Source organism: Alligator mississippiensis, chromosome 14 (assembly GCF_030867095.1).
Source record: "Alligator mississippiensis isolate rAllMis1 chromosome 14, rAllMis1, whole genome shotgun sequence".
NCBI lineage: Eukaryota > Metazoa > Chordata > Crocodylia > Alligatoridae > Alligator > Alligator mississippiensis.
In genome coordinates this window covers 17,723,186-17,740,521 of record NC_081837.1, presented here as the reverse complement: position 1 = coordinate 17,740,521, position 17,336 = coordinate 17,723,186, and the positions used below count along the sequence as shown (strand labels likewise).

At 54.1% G+C, this 17,336-nt stretch overlaps 4 gene segments (V, D, J or C); all 4 read right to left on the bottom strand.

Annotated features, from left to right (window-relative positions):
- Positions 1-1,525: 1,525 nt before the first annotated feature.
- LOC132244863 (Ig heavy chain V region PJ14-like) lies at positions 1,526-1,985 on the bottom strand. The segment is given in 2 exon segments: positions 1,526-1,851; positions 1,940-1,985. Coding segments are annotated over 2 exon segments (372 nt in total).
- A 3,801-nt stretch (positions 1,986-5,786) lies between these two features.
- On the bottom strand, positions 5,787-6,557 carry LOC132244862 (Ig heavy chain V region PJ14-like). The segment is given in 3 exon segments: positions 5,787-5,881; positions 6,106-6,423; positions 6,512-6,557. Coding segments are annotated over 3 exon segments (459 nt in total).
- Positions 6,558-10,670: 4,113 nt separating this feature from the next.
- Positions 10,671-11,130, bottom strand: LOC132244861 (Ig heavy chain V region PJ14-like). The segment is given in 2 exon segments: positions 10,671-10,996; positions 11,085-11,130. Coding segments are annotated over 2 exon segments (372 nt in total).
- A 2,636-nt stretch (positions 11,131-13,766) lies between these two features.
- Positions 13,767-17,290, bottom strand: LOC132244860 (Ig heavy chain V region MOPC 141-like). The segment is given in 3 exon segments: positions 13,767-14,092; positions 16,848-17,141; positions 17,245-17,290. Coding segments are annotated over 3 exon segments (666 nt in total).
- Positions 17,291-17,336: the final 46 nt, after the last annotated feature.

Here is a 17,336-nt window from a genome sequence, read left to right as displayed (position 1 = left end):
CTCTTTGCTGTCTATGTGTCTGCCTGTGTATTAAGGGTCCACAGGACTCTGCTTCAATGGGAATTCCCATGCTTGTTCCAACTGGGGCTGTGTGGGTATTTCCCTGTGCACACACTTGGTGCAGCCAAGTGGGCATTTCTAGAAAGGGTCGTCTTTGTTCTTTACATATACGGACCCAGGAATGTGCCTCTATTTAAAGAGGTGTAAAGAGCTCACATCGGTCTCTCCAGGTACCACCTGGGTCTTCAACATTTCAGTGGGGTGACAATAAGTCTTCCCCTGCCTGTGGTCGAGGCCTTCAGCATTGCAAGAGGTGTGAATGCATCTCCCTGTGACCTGTGACCAGCCTAAGGGTGTTTCAAATGCCGAGGGTCTGTCTTCTTCTGCTCTTGTCTGTGTGCTGCTCCCAGCACAGTGCCCTGCACCCTGTGGCTCTGGAGCTCCCCCAGCACAGCAGGCCATTCAGGCTGTGTGAAACACCATCGTTTCATTTTGAAGGGACAGTGTTTCATTTTGTCATTTCATTTCATTTCAAAGTAATGTCTCGTTTTACCATGTTGCCCATAGGCTATAATGGGGAATGATGAAAATGCCTAAAACATTGTCAGATCTTGCCTGATTCAGATGCACGTTGCAGGGGTGGTAGCCCCTTCTGAGGGCATGAAGCCTGCCAACTTTAAAGGACATAGGTGCAGAAGTTTCTTGGAAAGTGCAACTCAAAGTATTGAAAGCAGCCTTCTGTCATCTGGCAAGCTGATCTCGGGGGCTTGCACCCCCGGAGGGCTGCGCCGGACTCCTCCCAGGGGTGCGGGCCCCGGATCTGCGCTGGATGACAGAAGGCTGCCACTGCTGCCTAGGACCGGCACTGAGCGCAGCCTGCACCCAGCACCGGGCAGGACAGATGGTGCTGCTGGCCCCAGGCAGCAGCGGCAGCCTCCTGCCATCCAGGCATAGATTTGGGGGCCCGCACACCTGGGAGGAGTCTCGCACAGCCTCCCAGCTGTCTCAGGGCTGTGGGGCCCTGGATCTGTGCCAGATTACAGGAGGCTGCCGCTGCCACCTCGGACTGGCGCTGGGTGAAGCCTGCATCCAGCACGGCTCCATGGAGCTCAGCCCAGTGGTGGGAGGTGGAGTGCAGGGCCAGGGCTGTGCTCTGCCTCCTACGCCGAGGCTGAGCTCCCAGGCACGTGTACGCCTGAGTCATGTCCCTAGTCCTATAATAGCACAGCAGGCTGGCGGCAGCCTGAGTCCTGGCTGCCAGGCTGGGGAGTCTGTCCCTTGTATTCCTGCAAGAAGGACAGACGGAGAAGTGGGGCATGATGGAGACCAGGGCAGGACACCTAGGTTCAATTCTCATACTAGTGGTCACTTCTGAGCTATCCCTGGATTTAATCCCTGGCTGGTTCAAGTGATCTAACAGGCCTGATGTGTCCGACCCAGCAGGGAGAGCACGGGGCTGGCAGCTGCTGCCTCTGCTGCTCACACAGCCAGGTCGGTCCTGCAGGGCTGGTTTTTGTGCAGGCTCTCATGCATTTTCATTCACTGTGTGTTTGGCACAGTAATACTGGGCTGTGTCTGCAGGCTGGACCCCGGTCAGGCGCAGGTAAACTTGGCTGCTGGACGTGTCTCTGCTGATGGTGAGGCGGCTTTGGAGAGCGCTGTTATAGTTAGTGCTTCCACTACCCCAGATAACTCCTACCCACTGCAGCCTTTCTTCTGCTGCCTGCCGAACCCACTCTACACCATAGCTAGTGAGAGAGAATCCAGACACGGTGCAGGTCAGGCTGAGGGTCTCTCCGGGCTTCACCACCCCAGAGTCAGACTTCTTCAGCGTGATCTGTGACAGGACACCTAATGGAGAAACAAATAGGGAATTAGCCAATGGACCCTCTCCCTCTGCATCTTCATCCCCCTGCCCCACATCCCAGCAGACACTTACCCAGGGGGGCTGCTAGCAAGATTAACAAAGCTAGTGCTGGTGTCATGGTCCTTCTGACTAATGCCTGGTATCCCCAAGGGAAAGGAGGTGGCAGGTCTGAGGAGACACCGAAGCACCCAGAGCCAGGGCTGGTGCTTAATGAGGACACTTCCAGGTGTCAAGCAGGAAACTGGGTCGCACAATTTGCATGTGCTTGTTTTATAAGGGGCCTTTCTGTAGATCTCCCTGAACACAATGTAAATCTGTCTATTTACTATTGGGGTTTTGAAAGCCGAGGGGTTTAGGAACGTGGAGAAGCTGATCAAGACCTAGAGGCATTATGGAAAGTGTGCATGAGCCAGGAGTTGTCAAAGTGAATCCTTTCAAGCTCGGGACCTTCCCTTCTCTCCCAGGGAACAAAACTTCCCCTGCTTTTGTCTTATGATGGTCTCAGGGAGGGATGTGTCCATGCTGTTTTGTGTTACAATCAATAGACTGAGCCCCAGGATCTTGGAGGGGAGGGGAGGGGGAGGGAAAAGGGGGTCTTATTTTATTCCGAAGGTGACTTTTCTGGGCTAGAAGTCTCAACTTACTCCATAGGAGCAGGGGGAGTGATACCCCCAGAACAGAAATTTGCTATACAGGTGTTTGTGTGTTGAAAAAGGATCTCAGGGGGTGACCCTTAAGTGGAACACATTGGCTTACTGTCTACGAAACAGGTATAATGGTGATAATCATTAAGTTTTGACCTGGTAAAATTATGGAAATGGGGATAAATAGAATAGGGACTGATGGGCATAAAATCCTTCCTTTCCTTACTTGAGCAGTTCATCCTTTGTGCTCGCTCCATGCTGATCTCTGCCCATGCAGGTTCGCTGAGTGTCTCTGTTGCGGGGTGCCTGCCTGTGCTGGGCAGTGCTGCACCCCTGTGTTCCCCTATATCTGTAGCATTACATTGTGTGAATAACTTGGTAAATGAGGGTGTTCTTAGTCTACCAGACAGTGTGAACTGGCCGGGAATCATGTTGTACTCATAGAGGGCACTGGAGAAGGTTTCTCTTGGTCATGGTGGGTATCTGGAGAGAGGGAGGCTGCATCATTTTCTCTGCGTCTTATAACAGTTGTATGTCCCTCTGTCCATATCCTGCACTTGTATTCCCTCTCTCTTGGCACTCACCCAAGTTCCAGATGTGCCAGGCAATGGTGGGAATCCCCACTAGTGCAGCTTGATAAGACCCCATGAAAGCCAAGGTGATGGTGGGGTCAAGCTGTCTGTTACCAAAGAATTGGTCCATGAATGAGGGCAAACCTTGCTGGTGAGCTGGGCACTGAGTTGTCTGTGGGAAAAGAGAATCCCAGTGCATGAGGGTTCAATGCAGCACAATTGCTTCTCGCCTGGGAAACTGGTTCTCAGGATGATAAACAACTGATGGAAATGAGCTCGGCCACGGCAGAGCAGGGGGCAGGTTTACAGGGGGTGGCACTGCCTGGTGCTTGTGGGACTTTGGAGCGTGCATCCCTGGCAGCTCAGCAAATCCTTCCTGGCTGTGACAGCTGATCCCTAAAGACATGGAGCTGGTAGTAGCTTTGCATTGGGGTTTGCATTGACCGCAGTCTCACAACCTGCATCTCTCCCCCACAGTCCCTCCAGGCCTTGTTCTCTGCTCTGAGGCTGCTCCTGTCCAGGTGCATGGTGATGCAGCTCTCTGGTGATGGAGAATGGCCCCTTCACCAACTCGCTGTAGCAAGTTGTGTGGCTATGACCAGGGTTGTGTATTCCTGCCCCTGACTGCAGCCTCCTCCCAAAAGCGTGATGGAGCCAGGTCACTGAATTGCTGCTGAAGTTGGATCCCAAGACTGCAGAAAAGTGTAGAGATCATCTGGGCTTCTGAATTCCCCCTCTAGACTCCACTAGGTGAATCTGAAACTGGGATCTAGGAAGAAGTAAGGGTAAGAAGAAGCATCATGCTGGGCCCTGCTTGGGCACATGGGAATTGGTCAAGGACTCTCTGGTGCTGTGGTCAGGCTCAGGACCTGCTGAGGCCTCTGGAATCTCAAGGGATTTGGGGCATTTCAGGGCTGTGGGACGTGGACTCACCTGGCAGGGCAGAGAGGAGGAAGAGGAGCTTCCCAAGGGCAGCATGGAGCTGGGCTACAGGGGTGGCTCAGGGGAAGCTGCTGACCCCTGGTCACCCCTGATTGCTCTGACCCTGCGGGGCCAGAGGGAACCAGAGATTATGAGACCTTTGTGGCTTTTGTGCCCTGAGTCGACAGGGCAATGATCAAAGAGGGCCTGAAGCTCGGCACCCAGGAGCTGTTGTTTTAACCAGGTGCCCCTAGCACACGGGTTTTCCCTGCCCAGCACAGGTATGGCTGACTGGGCTGTCTCCATTACCACAGCAGGGGTTCAGCAGCCTTGGCCCTGGCCTGTGCCTAGAGACCCCCTGAGTCTGGTTCTGGCTGTGAGTCTCCCCACAGGGCTGAGCCCTATGAAGCACCTACTTGGGCAGTGCTGTGTGGGCATGGGGCATCTTCCCCTCTCCAGAGGGATTGTTACTTCAGCCTCCAGGCTCCCCAGGAACTTCCTCTGGCACCTGCTGGCCTTGACCCAGGTATCTCCAGGTTGCTGGGACTTGCTCTCCTCCAGTGACTGTTGCAGGAGCCTGGACAGGGCAGGGGGATGGGACAGGAGGCAGCAATGGTGGATCTGGAGCACCCTGGGCCCTGTTGTCAGGGGCTGGAGGAGTGGGGGCTTCCCCTGGGAGATGGCTAGACCATGCGGTGTGTTAGGTGCTGCACCCAATGTGTGAGGGACAGGCCACCGGTCTGAGTCCCAGCTGCCTCCATCTGCAGCAACCAAGCGGGTATTTAGGGGTCTCTCCAGGTACCACCTTGGTCTTCAACATTTCAGTGGGGTGACAATAAGTCTTCCCCTGCCTGTGGTCGAGGCCTTCAGCATTGCAAGAGGTGTGAATGCATCTCCCTGTGACCTGTGACCAGCCTAAGGGTGTTTCAAATGCCGAGGGTCTGTCTTCTTCTGCTCTTGTCTGTGTGCTGCTCCCAGCACAGTGCCCTGCACCCTGTGGCTCTGGAGCTCCCCCAGCACAGCAGGCCATTCAGGCTGTGTGAAACACCATCGTTTCATTTTGAAGGGACAGTGTTTCATTTTGTCATTTCATTTCATTTCAAAGTAATGTCTCGTTTTACCATGTTGCCCATAGGCTATAATGGGGAATGATGAAAATGCCTAAAACATTGTCAGATCTTGCCTGATTCAGATGCACGTTGCAGGGGTGGTAGCCCCTTCTGAGGGCATGAAGCCTGCCAACTTTAAAGGACATAGGTGCAGAAGTTTCTTGGAAAGTGCAACTCAAAGTATTGAAAGCAGCCTTCTGTCATCTGGCAAGCTGATCTCGGGGGCTTGCACCCCCGGAGGGCTGCGCCGGACTCCTCCCAGGGGTGCGGGCCCCGGATCTGCGCTGGATGACAGAAGGCTGCCACTGCTGCCTAGGACCGGCACTGAGCGCAGCCTGCACCCAGCACCGGGCAGGACAGATGGTGCTGCTGGCCCCAGGCAGCAGCGGCAGCCTCCTGCCATCCAGGCATAGATTTGGGGGCCCGCACACCTGGGAGGAGTCTCGCACAGCCTCCCAGCTGTCTCAGGGCTGTGGGGCCCTGGATCTGTGCCAGATTACAGGAGGCTGCCGCTGCCACCTCGGACTGGCGCTGGGTGAAGCCTGCATCCAGCACGGCTCCATGGAGCTCAGCCCAGTGGTGGGAGGTGGAGTGCAGGGCCAGGGCTGTGCTCTGCCTCCTACGCCGAGGCTGAGCTCCCAGGCACGTGTACGCCTGAGTCATGTCCCTAGTCCTATAATAGCACAGCAGGCTGGCGGCAGCCTGAGTCCTGGCTGCCAGGCTGGGGAGTCTGTCCCTTGTATTCCTGCAAGAAGGACAGACGGAGAAGTGGGGCATGATGGAGACCAGGGCAGGACACCTAGGTTCAATTCTCATACTAGTGGTCACTTCTGAGCTATCCCTGGATTTAATCCCTGGCTGGTTCAAGTGATCTAACAGGCCTGATGTGTCCGACCCAGCAGGGAGAGCACGGGGCTGGCAGCTGCTGCCTCTGCTGCTCACACAGCCAGGTCGGTCCTGCAGGGCTGGTTTTTGTGCAGGCTCTCATGCATTTTCATTCACTGTGTGTTTGGCACAGTAATACTGGGCTGTGTCTGCAGGCTGGACCCCGGTCAGGCGCAGGTAAACTTGGCTGCTGGACGTGTCTCTGCTGATGGTGAGGCGGCTTTGGAGAGCGCTGTTATAGTTAGTGCTTCCACTACTCCAGATAACTCCTACCCACTGCAGCCTTTCTTCTGCTGCCTGCCGAACCCACTCTACACCATAGCTAGTGAGAGAGAATCCAGACACGGTGCAGGTCAGGCTGAGGGTCTCTCCGGGCTTCACCACCCCAGAGTCAGACTCCTTCAGCGTGATCTGTGACAGGACACCTAATGGAGAAACAAATAGGGAATTAGCCAATGGACCCTCTCCCTCTGCATCTTCATCCCCCTGCCCCACATCCCAGCAGACACTTACCCAGGGGGGCTGCTAGCAAGATTAACAAAGCTAGTGCTGGTGTCATGGTCCTTCTGACTAATGCCCAGTATCCCCAAGGGAAAGGAGGTGGCAGGTCTGAGGAGACACTGAAGCACCCAGAGCCAGGGCTGGTGCTTAATGAGGACACTTCCAGGTGTCAAGCAGGAAACTGGGTCGCACAATTTGCATGTGCTTGTTTTATAAGGGGCCTTTCTGTAGATCTCTCTGAACACAATGTAAATCTGTCTATTTACTATTGGGGTTTTGAAAGCCAAGGGCTTAGGAACGTGGAGAAGCTGATCAAGACCTAGAGGCATTATGGAAAGTGTGCATGAGCCAGGAGTTGTCAAAGTGAATCCTTTCAAGCTCGGGACCTTCCCTTCTCTCCCAGGGAACAAACCCTTCCCTGCTTTTGTCTTATGATGGTCTCAGGGAGGGATGTATCCATGCTGTTTTGTGTTACAATCAATAGACTGAGCCCCAGGATCTTGGGGGGGAGGGGGGAAGGGGAGGGAAAAGGGGGTCTTATTTTATTCTGAAGGTGACTTTTCTGGGCTAGAAGTCTCAACTTATTCCATAGGAGCAGGGGGAGTGATACCCCCAGAACAGAAATTTGCTATACCAGTGTTTGTGTGTTGAAAAAGGATCTCAGGGGGTGACCCTTAAGTGGAACACATTGGCTTACTGTCTACAAAACAGGTATAATGGTGATAAGCATTAAGTTTTGACCTGGTAAAATTATGGAAATGGGGATAAATAGAATAGGGACTGATGGGCATAAAATCCTTCCTTTCCTTACTTCAGCAGTTCATCCTTTGTGCTCGCTCCATGCTGATCTCTGCCCATGCAGGTTTGCTGAGTGTCTCTGTTGCGGGGTGCCTGCCTGTGCTGGGCAGTGCTGCACCCCTGTGTTCCCCTATAGCTGTAGCATTACATTGTGTGAATAACTTGGGAAATGAGGGTGTTCTTAGTCTACCAGAGAGTGTGAAATGACCGGGGATCATGTTGTACTCATAGAGGGCACTGGAGAAGGTTTCTCTTGGTCATGGTGGGTATCTGGAGAGAGGGAGGCTGCATCATTTTCTCTGCGCCTAATAACCGTTGTGTGTCCCTCTATCCATATCCTGCACTTGTATTCCCTCTCTCTTGGCAGTCACCCAAGTTCCAGATGTGCCAGGCAATGGTGGGAATCCCCGCTGGTGCAGCTTGATAAGACCCCATGAAAGCCAAGGTGATGGTGGGGTCAAGCTGTCTGTTAACAAAGAATTGGTCCATGAATGAGGGCAAACCTTGCTGGTGAGCTGGGCACTGAGTTGTCTGTGGGAAAAGAGAATCCCAGTGCATGAGGGTTCAATGCAGCACAATTGCTTCTCGCCTGGGAAACTGGTTCTCAGGATGATAAACAACTGATGGAAATGAGCTCGGCCACGGCAGAGCAGGGGGCAGGTTTACAGGGGGTGGCACTGCCTGGTGCTTGTGGGACTTTGGAGCGTGCATCCCTGGCAGCTCAGCAAATCCTTCCTGGCTGTGACAGCTGATCCCTAAAGACATGGAGCTGGTAGTAGCTTTGCATTGGGGTTTGCATTGACCGCAGTCTCACAACCTGCATCTCTTCCCCACAGTCCCTCCAGGCCTTGTTCTCTGCTCTGAGGCTGCTCCTGTCCAGGTGCATGGTGATGCAGCTCTCTGGTGATGGAGAATGGCCCCTTCACCAACTCGCTGTAGCAAGTTGTGTGGCTATGACCAGGGTTGTGTATTCCTGCCCCTGACTGCAGCCTCCTCCCAAAAGCGTGATGGAGCCAGGTCACTGAATTGCTGCTGAAGTTGGATCCCAAGACTGCAGAAAAGTGTAGAGATCATCTGGGCTTCTGAATTCCCCCTCTAGACTCCACTAGGTGAATCTGAAACTGGGATCTAGGAAGAAGTAAGGGTAAGAAGAAGCATCATGCTGGGCCCTGCTTGGGCACATGGGAATTGGTCAAGGACTCTCTGGTGCTGTGGTCAGGCTCAGGACCTGCTGAGGCCTCTGGAATCTCAAGGGATTTGGGGCATTTCAGGGCTGTGGGACGTGGACTCACCTGGCAGGGCAGAGAGGAGGAAGAGGAGCTTCCCAAGGGCAGCATGGAGCTGGGCTACAGGGGTGGCTCAGGGGAAGCTGCTGACCCCTGGTCACCCCTGATTGCTCTGACCCTGCGGGGCCAGAGGGAACCAGAGATTATGAGACCTTTGTGGCTTTTGTGCCCTGAGTCGACAGGGCAATGATCAAAGAGGGCCTGAAGCTCGGCACCCAGGAGCTGTTGTTTTAACCAGGTGCCCCTAGCACACGGGTTTTCCCTGCCCAGCACAGGTATGGCTGACTGGGCTGTCTCCATTACCACAGCAGGGGTTCAGCAGCCTTGGCCCTGGCCTGTGCCTAGAGACCCCCTGAGTCTGGTTCTGGCTGTGAGTCTCCCCACAGGGCTGAGCCCTATGAAGCACCTACTTGGGCAGTGCTGTGTGGGCATGGGGCATCTTCCCCTCTCCAGAGGGATTGTTACTTCAGCCTCCAGGCTCCCCAGGAACTTCCTCTGGCACCTGCTGGCCTTGACCCAGGTATCTCCAGGTTGCTGGGACTTGCTCTCCTCCAGTGACTGTTGCAGGAGCCTGGACAGGGCAGGGGGATGGGACAGGAGGCAGCAATGGTGGATCTGGAGCACCCTGGGCCCTGTTGTCAGGGGCTGGAGGAGTGGGGGCTTCCCCTGGGAGATGGCTAGACCATGCGGTGTGTTAGGTGCTGCACCCAATGTGTGAGGGACAGGCCACTGGTCTGAGTCCCAGCTGCCTCCATCTGCAGCAACCAAGCGGGTATTTAGGGGTCTCTCCAGGTACCACCTTGGTCTTCAACATTTCAGTGGGGTGACAATAAGTCTTCCCCTGCCTGTGGTCGAGGCCTTCAGCATTGCAAGAGGTGTGAATGCATCTCCCTGTGACCTGTGACCAGCCTAAGGGTGTTTCAAATGCCGAGGGTCTGTCTTCTTCTGCTCTTGTCTGTGTGCTGCTCCCAGCACAGTGCCCTGCACCCTGTGGCTCTGGAGCTCCCCCAGCACAGCAGGCCATTCAGGCTGTGTGAAACACCATCGTTTCATTTTGAAGGGACAGTGTTTCATTTTGTCATTTCATTTCATTTCAAAGCAATGTCTCGTTTTACCATGTTGCCCATAGGCTATAATGGGGAATGATGAAAATGCCTAAAACATTGTCAGATCTTGCCTGATTCAGATGCACGTTGCAGGGGTGGTAGCCCCTTCTGAGGGCATGAAGCCTGCCAACTTTAAAGGACATAGGTGCAGAAGTTTCTTGGAAAGTGCAGCTCAAAGTATTGAAAGCAGCCTTCTGTCATCTGGCAAGCTGATCTCGGGGGCTTGCACCCCCGGAGGGCTGCGCCGGACTCCTCCCAGGGGTGCGGGCCCCGGATCTGCACTGGATGACAGAAGGCTGCCACTGCTGCCTAGGACCGGCACTGAGCTCAGCCTGCACCCAGCACCGGGCAGGACAGATGGTGCCGCTGGCCCCAGGCAGCAGCGGCAGCCTCCTGCCATCCAGGCATAGATTTGGGGGCCCGCACACCTGGGAGGAGTCTCGCACAGCCTCCCAGCTGTCTCAGGGCTGTGGGGCCCTGGATCTGTGCCGGATGACAGGAGGCTGCCGCTGCCACCTCGGACTGGCGCTGGGTGAAGCCTGCATCCAGCACGGCTCCATGGAGCTCAGCCCAGTGGTGGGAGGTGGAGTGCAGGGCCAGGGCTGTGCTCTGCCTCCTACGCCGAGGCTGAGCTCCCAGGCACGTGTACGCCTGAGTCATGTCCCTAGTCCTATAATAGCACAGCAGGCTGGCGGCAGCCTGAGTCCTGGCTGCCAGGCTGGGGAGTCTGTCCCTTGTATTCCTGCAAGAAGGACAGACGGAGAAGTGGGGCATGATGGAGACCAGGGCAGGACACCTAGGTTCAATTCTCATACTAGTGGTCACTTCTGAGCTATCCCTGGATTTAATCCCTGGCTGGTTCAAGTGATCTAACAGGCCTGATGTGTCCGACCCAGCAGGGAGAGCACGGGGCTGGCAGCTGCTGCCTCTGCTGCTCACACAGCCAGGTCGGTCCTGCAGGGCTGGTTTTTGTGCAGGCTCTCATGCATTTTCATTCACTGTGTGTTTGGCACAGTAATACTGGGCTGTGTCTGCAGGCTGGACCCCGGTCAGGCGCAGGTAAACTTGGCTGCTGGACGTGTCTCTGCTGATGGTGAGGCGGCTTTGGAGAGCGCTGTTATAGTTAGTGCTTCCACTACCCCAGATAACTCCTACCCACTGCAGCCTTTCTTCTGCTGCCTGCCGAACCCACTCTACACCATAGCTAGTGAGAGAGAATCCAGACACGGTGCAGGTCAGGCTGAGGGTCTCTCCGGGCTTCACCACCCCAGAGTCAGACTTCTTCAGCATGATCTGTGACAGGACACCTAATGGAGAAACAAATAGGGAATTAGCCAATGGACCCTCTCCCTCTGCATCTTCATCCCCCTGCCCCACATCCCAGCAGACACTTACCCAGGGGGGCTGCTAGCAAGATTAACAAAGCTAGTGCTGGTGTCATGGTCCTTCTGACTAATGCCTGGTATCCCCAAGGGAAAGGAGGTGGCGGGTCTGAGGAGACACCGAAGCACCCAGAGCCAGGGCTGGTGCTTAATGAGGACACTTCCAGGTGTCAAGCAGGAAACTGGGTCGCACAATTTGCATGTGCTTGTTTTATAAGGGGCCTTTCTGTAGATCTCCCTGAACACAATGTAAATCTGTCTATTTACTATTGGGGTTTTGAAAGCCGAGGGGTTTAGGAACGTGGAGAAGCTGATCAAGACCTAGAGGCATTATGGAAAGTGTGCATGAGCCAGGAGTTGTCAAAGTGAATCCTTTCAAGCTCGGGACCTTCCCTTCTCTCCCAGGGAACAAAACTTCCCCTGCTTTTGTCTTATGATGGTCTCAGGGAGGGATGTGTCCATGCTGTTTTGTGTTACAATCAATAGACTGAGCCCCAGGATCTTGGAGGGGAGGGGAGGGGGAGGGAAAAGGGGGTCTTATTTTATTCCGAAGGTGACTTTTCTGGGCTAGAAGTCTCAACTTACTCCATAGGAGCAGGGGGAGTGATACCCCCAGAACAGAAATTTGCTATACAGGTGTTTGTGTGTTGAAAAAGGATCTCAGGGGGTGACCCTTAAGTGGAACACATTGGCTTACTGTCTACGAAACAGGTATAATGGTGATAATCATTAAGTTTTGACCTGGTAAAATTATGGAAATGGGGATAAATAGAATAGGGACTGATGGGCATAAAATCCTTCCTTTCCTTACTTGAGCAGTTCATCCTTTGTGCTCGCTCCATGCTGATCTCTGCCCATGCAGGTTCGCTGAGTGTCTCTGTTGCGGGGTGCCTGCCTGTGCTGGGCAGTGCTGCACCCCTGTGTTCCCCTATATCTGTAGCATTACATTGTGTGAATAACTTGGTAAATGAGGGTGTTCTTAGTCTACCAGACAGTGTGAACTGGCCGGGAATCATGTTGTACTCATAGAGGGCACTGGAGAAGGTTTCTCTTGGTCATGGTGGGTATCTGGAGAGAGGGAGGCTGCATCATTTTCTCTGCGTCTTATAACAGTTGTATGTCCCTCTGTCCATATCCTGCACTTGTATTCCCTCTCTCTTGGCACTCACCCAAGTTCCAGATGTGCCAGGCAATGGTGGGAATCCCCACTAGTGCAGCTTGATAAGACCCCATGAAAGCCAAGGTGATGGTGGGGTCAAGCTGTCTGTTACCAAAGAATTGGTCCATGAATGAGGGCAAACCTTGCTGGTGAGCTGGGCACTGAGGTCTCAACCCCCTTCACCCCGCCTCCCCCATGCTACTCCACCCCTCAAGAGCTGGACACTGCAGTGCCTTTGATGGTAAAAGGCACTCACAGCAGAGATCCCCATGTCCTTCCAACATCTCTCCTTCATGGAGCAGAGGATGGGAGGAGCCCCCGGTGCTGTCCTAAGTGCTGTCTTCTAGTATCTCTGTATCATTACTAATGTGAACATTTGGTGCCACCCTGTGGATGTGGGATCTTTTGAAGTATGAAAACTTGACTGAACCAAAGAAACTTCTTTGACAGACTGTGCAATGCCAACCCCAGCCAAGAAATCCCTTTCCCATGGGGTTAGGCCAGGATGCCAGAATTCTTGGCCCAACATGAGCTGGCTGAGCCCTGTGCATCTCGTAAGGGTCTGTAGTCAATGATGTCCAGGCCACATAGAAATCGTTAAAAACAACAATATACCATAAATAGTTGTCTGGCTCTGCTTACAGGCCTAGCTGCAACCTTGCAGCATGTCTGCCTTCTCTTCAAGTGGGAAGGTTCTTCAGGATTCATCCCCAGCCACGAGCCTAACTCAGGGCAGGGCTGTGTCAGACCAAACTTTGTGGGTAGTTTGGAGCCATGGCCACTGTGAACCCCTGTGAGCTACCTGACATCCAGCCACGGGCACTCTGAACGTCCTTGCAGGTACCTGGTATCCAGCATCCACAGGGTGGTCAGGATCCTGCTGTGGCAGCTGGAGTCCCAGGCTACTGCAGAGCCAGCATCACAAAACAGCCATTTGGTGATGCTACTTTACAGTAACTCCAGTTGCTGTGCAGTCATTTAGTATTTTTTTATACAAGTACTAAATGACCGTACAGTAATGACTGCACAGTCATCATCTTGTGTAGACAAGGGTAATGGGTCTGTGTGGGAGCAAGGGGATGTCTTGGTCAGGATCATGTCTCAGGAAAGCCCTGTCCAGCCACCGTCTCCAATTGTGTTGACCAGTGCAGAGAGGTCTGTAAGTCCTGGCACAGACAAGGGGTGTCAGGACTCCAGAGTTGTGTCCCGAGTCCTGGAAAAGCACAGCAGTCTGCTGGCAACTGCCTGAATCCTGTGTGCCAGCTTGGGCAGCCTTTCTCTTGTAGTTCTTCAAGGACAGGTCAAGCTAGGGGCACAATGGAGACAAGGGCAGGGTATGTGGGGCCCATTCTAAATATGAGATTTTTGACCCACTGATCACTCTTGAGCCTTCCCTGGATTTAATCCTGGCTGGTTCAAGTGATCTAACAGGCCTGATGTGTCCGACCCAGCAGGGAGAGCACGGGGCTGGCAGCTGCTGCCTCTGCTGCTCACACAGCCAAGTCGGTCCTGCAAGGCTGGTTTCTGTGCAGGCTCTCATGCATTTTCATTCACTGTGTATCTGACACAGTAATACTGGGCCGTGTCTACAGGTTGGACCCCGGTCAGGCACAGGTGCACTTGGCTGTTATACGTGTCTCTGCTGATGGTGAGGCGGCTTTGGAGAGCGCTGTTATACTCAGTGCTTCCACCTCTCCAGAGTATTCCAACCCACTCCAGCCCTTTCCCTGCTTCCTGCCGAACCCAGCTCACATCACTGCTAGTGAGAGAGAATCCAGACACGGTGCAGGTCAGGCTGAGGGTCTCTCCGGGCTTCATGACCCCTCGGCCAGACTCCTTCAGCGTGATCTGGGCCAGGACACCTAATGGAGAAAAATACATCATTAGCAAATGAACAATCTTCTACCAGTCTCCCTCTCATCCTGCTGCTGCATCCCCCTGCCCTACAAGACAGGAGGCACTTACCCGGTGGAGCTGCCAGAAGGATGAGCAAAGCCAGCGCTGGTGTCATGGTCCTTGTGGCTGGTGCCCGGTGTCCCCAGCAGACAGGAGGCAGCAGCTCTGGGGAGACACTGAGGTGCACAGAGCCAGGGCTGGTGTTTAAGGAGGAACCTTGCCTGCGTTAAGCAGGAAATTGGGGAACAACATTTGCATGTGCTTCTTTTATAAGGGCCTTTCACAGATGTCACACAAGGTAGATTTGGCTGTTGACTAAAGGGGTTTTGAGAGCCAAAGGGAAACCTGGAAATGGGGAGTTGGCTTTGATATTGTACCAGACAAATGGCACAGTAAACCAAGAGCCAAACAATAAAAATCTAGAGGAGTTACAGATTTTGTCTCCGGCTGGATATTATCAAGGCAAAACCTCCCATGATCTGGGACTTCCCCTCTCTCCCAGGGAAATATCCCAGAGTCCTGCCAGGGAAAAATCTCCCAGGGAAAATTCCAGTTTCTCAGGGAAGGATGGATCCATGCTACTTAAATGTCGAATGAGCCCCAGAGGCTTGGGGGAGCCTTATTTTATTCAGAGGGCTCCTGACTTTTGGTAGAAGTGACAACTTGTTTCATAGCAGCTGAGGGATCGATGCCAGCAGAATACAGAAACCTAATGAAACTGGATGCTTTTTATTTTATATGGAAGGTATCCCAGGGTGTGAAGGTTAAATGCTGTGAATTTGCTTCATTTCTGGGAAACTGGCTATCATTTGAACGAGGCAAATGAGGGAAATGATGAAAAAGCAGAGCATAAAAATCCTCCCTTTCCTAAGAGGGCAGTTGGTCCTTCATAGTTGCTTTGTGCTTATCTCTGCCCATTCACATGTGTTGGGTGTCTCTGCCCTCTGGTGCCTGTGTGTGTGCGGGGGGAGGCTGCATGCATGGATCTGGTGTGTCCGACTGCATCACAGGATGTGGATGTGCACTCATCTGGTCTCTGGGATAGGAGAAGTGCTAGGTCCATCAGGGATACATCCTGCCATGCACAGATGCCGAGCTGGAGGAGGGCACCAAACCCTGGGTGCCTAAGTATTTTGCCTCACGGTCGAAAACCTGAGTGGCTCAGGGTGGTTAACCCGTTGAAGCCTAGTCCTACACAGCTGCATAAAGCCCCAGCGCCTGGGTGTCTGTAGGCCTGCTGGAGTAGTTCAGGCTTCCCAAGGAGCTTTCCCTCTACCTGCAGAGTATGGGTCGTGGCCCAGCTGCCCTTGAGTGCTGCATGATGGGGAGAGCCCAGGGCTGGGGAGCCCCATCCTGCCCTGTGTGTGTGCAAGACACAGGAGGCTGGGACAGGGTCCAGTCTTATCAGCATCCTCTTGTTCTGCTGGGGTCTCTTACAGCTCCTCCCAGAAGTCCCTGGGTTGGTCTCTGCAGGCATGCTCAGAACTGGCCCTGCTACTGTGTGGCATGGAGATATGGCCCATGGGCTTGGTCATGTCAGAGCAGGAGGCAGTGAGTCCCCAGGGAGGGGGATCATGGGGTACCACCAAGCAGCCAAAGATGCCAGACACCCCCCACCCCCACTCACTGATATCTCCCAGTGTCCCCAGCTGGCCCCTGCTCCTGTGTCAGCATGGGTTGGATAGCAGCACAGACTCCTCCAGCTGTTTGTTCAGGCTGTGGCTGCTTCTTGCTGCTGGCCATGAGCTGGCAAGAGGTTTGCTCAGAAGTTTCTGTATTGGGCACAGCAGGCTTCTGATCACTTTGGACTTCACACCATGATACCAGGCCCTGTCGTCAGCTCTCAGATTGTTTTTCTGCAGGTACAAGGCATTGCTGAAATCATCTATAGAGATGTTCAATCGCCCCTTCACCGCAGCCCTGTAGTATTTGGTGAGATTACTGGTGTGAAGCATTTATACCTGCGACCCCCTCCAGTCCCTTCCCAGGAGCCTGGCAAGCCCAAATCATAAAGAAGTTGGTGATGGTGGACCCAGAGATTTTGCAGGAGAGGCACAGAGACTCAGTAAAGCTGCAGTGGCAGATGGGGAAAGATGGGGGGGTCTAAGGTCCTGGCTGTAGCCAGCAGCTGCCTTTGTGCGTCTGGGCTGGTGGCTTTTGCTGCAGCCCTGAGATCAGAGCACAGTGGGGGTGTGTAGGGGCTGTCCTGGGTGCTGTTCGTGTAATGGAAGAAGTTATTGTCAGCGTGCAGTGCTCTGTCTTCTGTGTGTGCAGGCTGCTGGGTGCTGTCTCTGGGAGGCTCTCCCCTCTCAGCCCTTCCGCAGATGAGTTGGTCTAATGAGGGCTGACCTCACGGAAGTCACCCAGGATGGGGATATGGGCAGTGCAGGAGGGGCAAGCAGGGCTCTGGGGGTTGGGGCCTGGACTGGGCTCAGCTCCTGCACTTGGTCACTGCTGAGCAAGGAGTCAGTGTAGGGCAGGAGGCGGGGATGCGCCCAAGGGAGCAGTGTTCAGCCTGCTTCCCCCTTAGGATTTAATCTTCCCTGGATTTAATCCCTGGCTGGTTCAAGTGATCTAAAAGGCTTGATGTGTCCGACCCAGCAGGGAGCAGAGCCTGGGCCTGGCAGCTGCTGCCTCTGCTGCTCACACAGGCGGGCAGGTCCTGCAGGGCTGGTTTTTGTGCAGGCTCTCATGGGTTTTCATTCACTGTGTATCTGGCACAGTAATACCAGGCTGTGTCTACAGGTTGGACACTGGTCAGGCGCAGGTGCACTTGGCTGCTGGACGTGTCTCTGCTGATGGTGAGGCGGCTTTGGAGAGCGCTGTTATAGCAGGCGCTTCCACCACTCCCGATACTTCCGACCCACTCGAGCCTTTTCCCTGCTGCCTGCCGAACCCAGCTCACAGCACTGCTAGTGAGAGAGAATCCAGACACGGTGCAGGTCAGGCTGAGGGTCTCTCTGGGCTTCACAACCCCTGGGCTAGACTCCTTCAGTGTGACCTGGGCCAGGACACCTAATGGAGAAAAATACATCATTAGCAAATGAACAATCTTCTACCAGTCTCACACTCATTCTGCCGCTGCATCCCTCTGTCCCACAAGACAGGAGGCACTTACCCGGTGGAGCTGCCAGAAGGATGAGCAAAGCCAGCGCTGGTGTCATGGTCCTTGTGGCTGGTGCCCGGTGTCCCCAGCAGACAGGAGGCGGC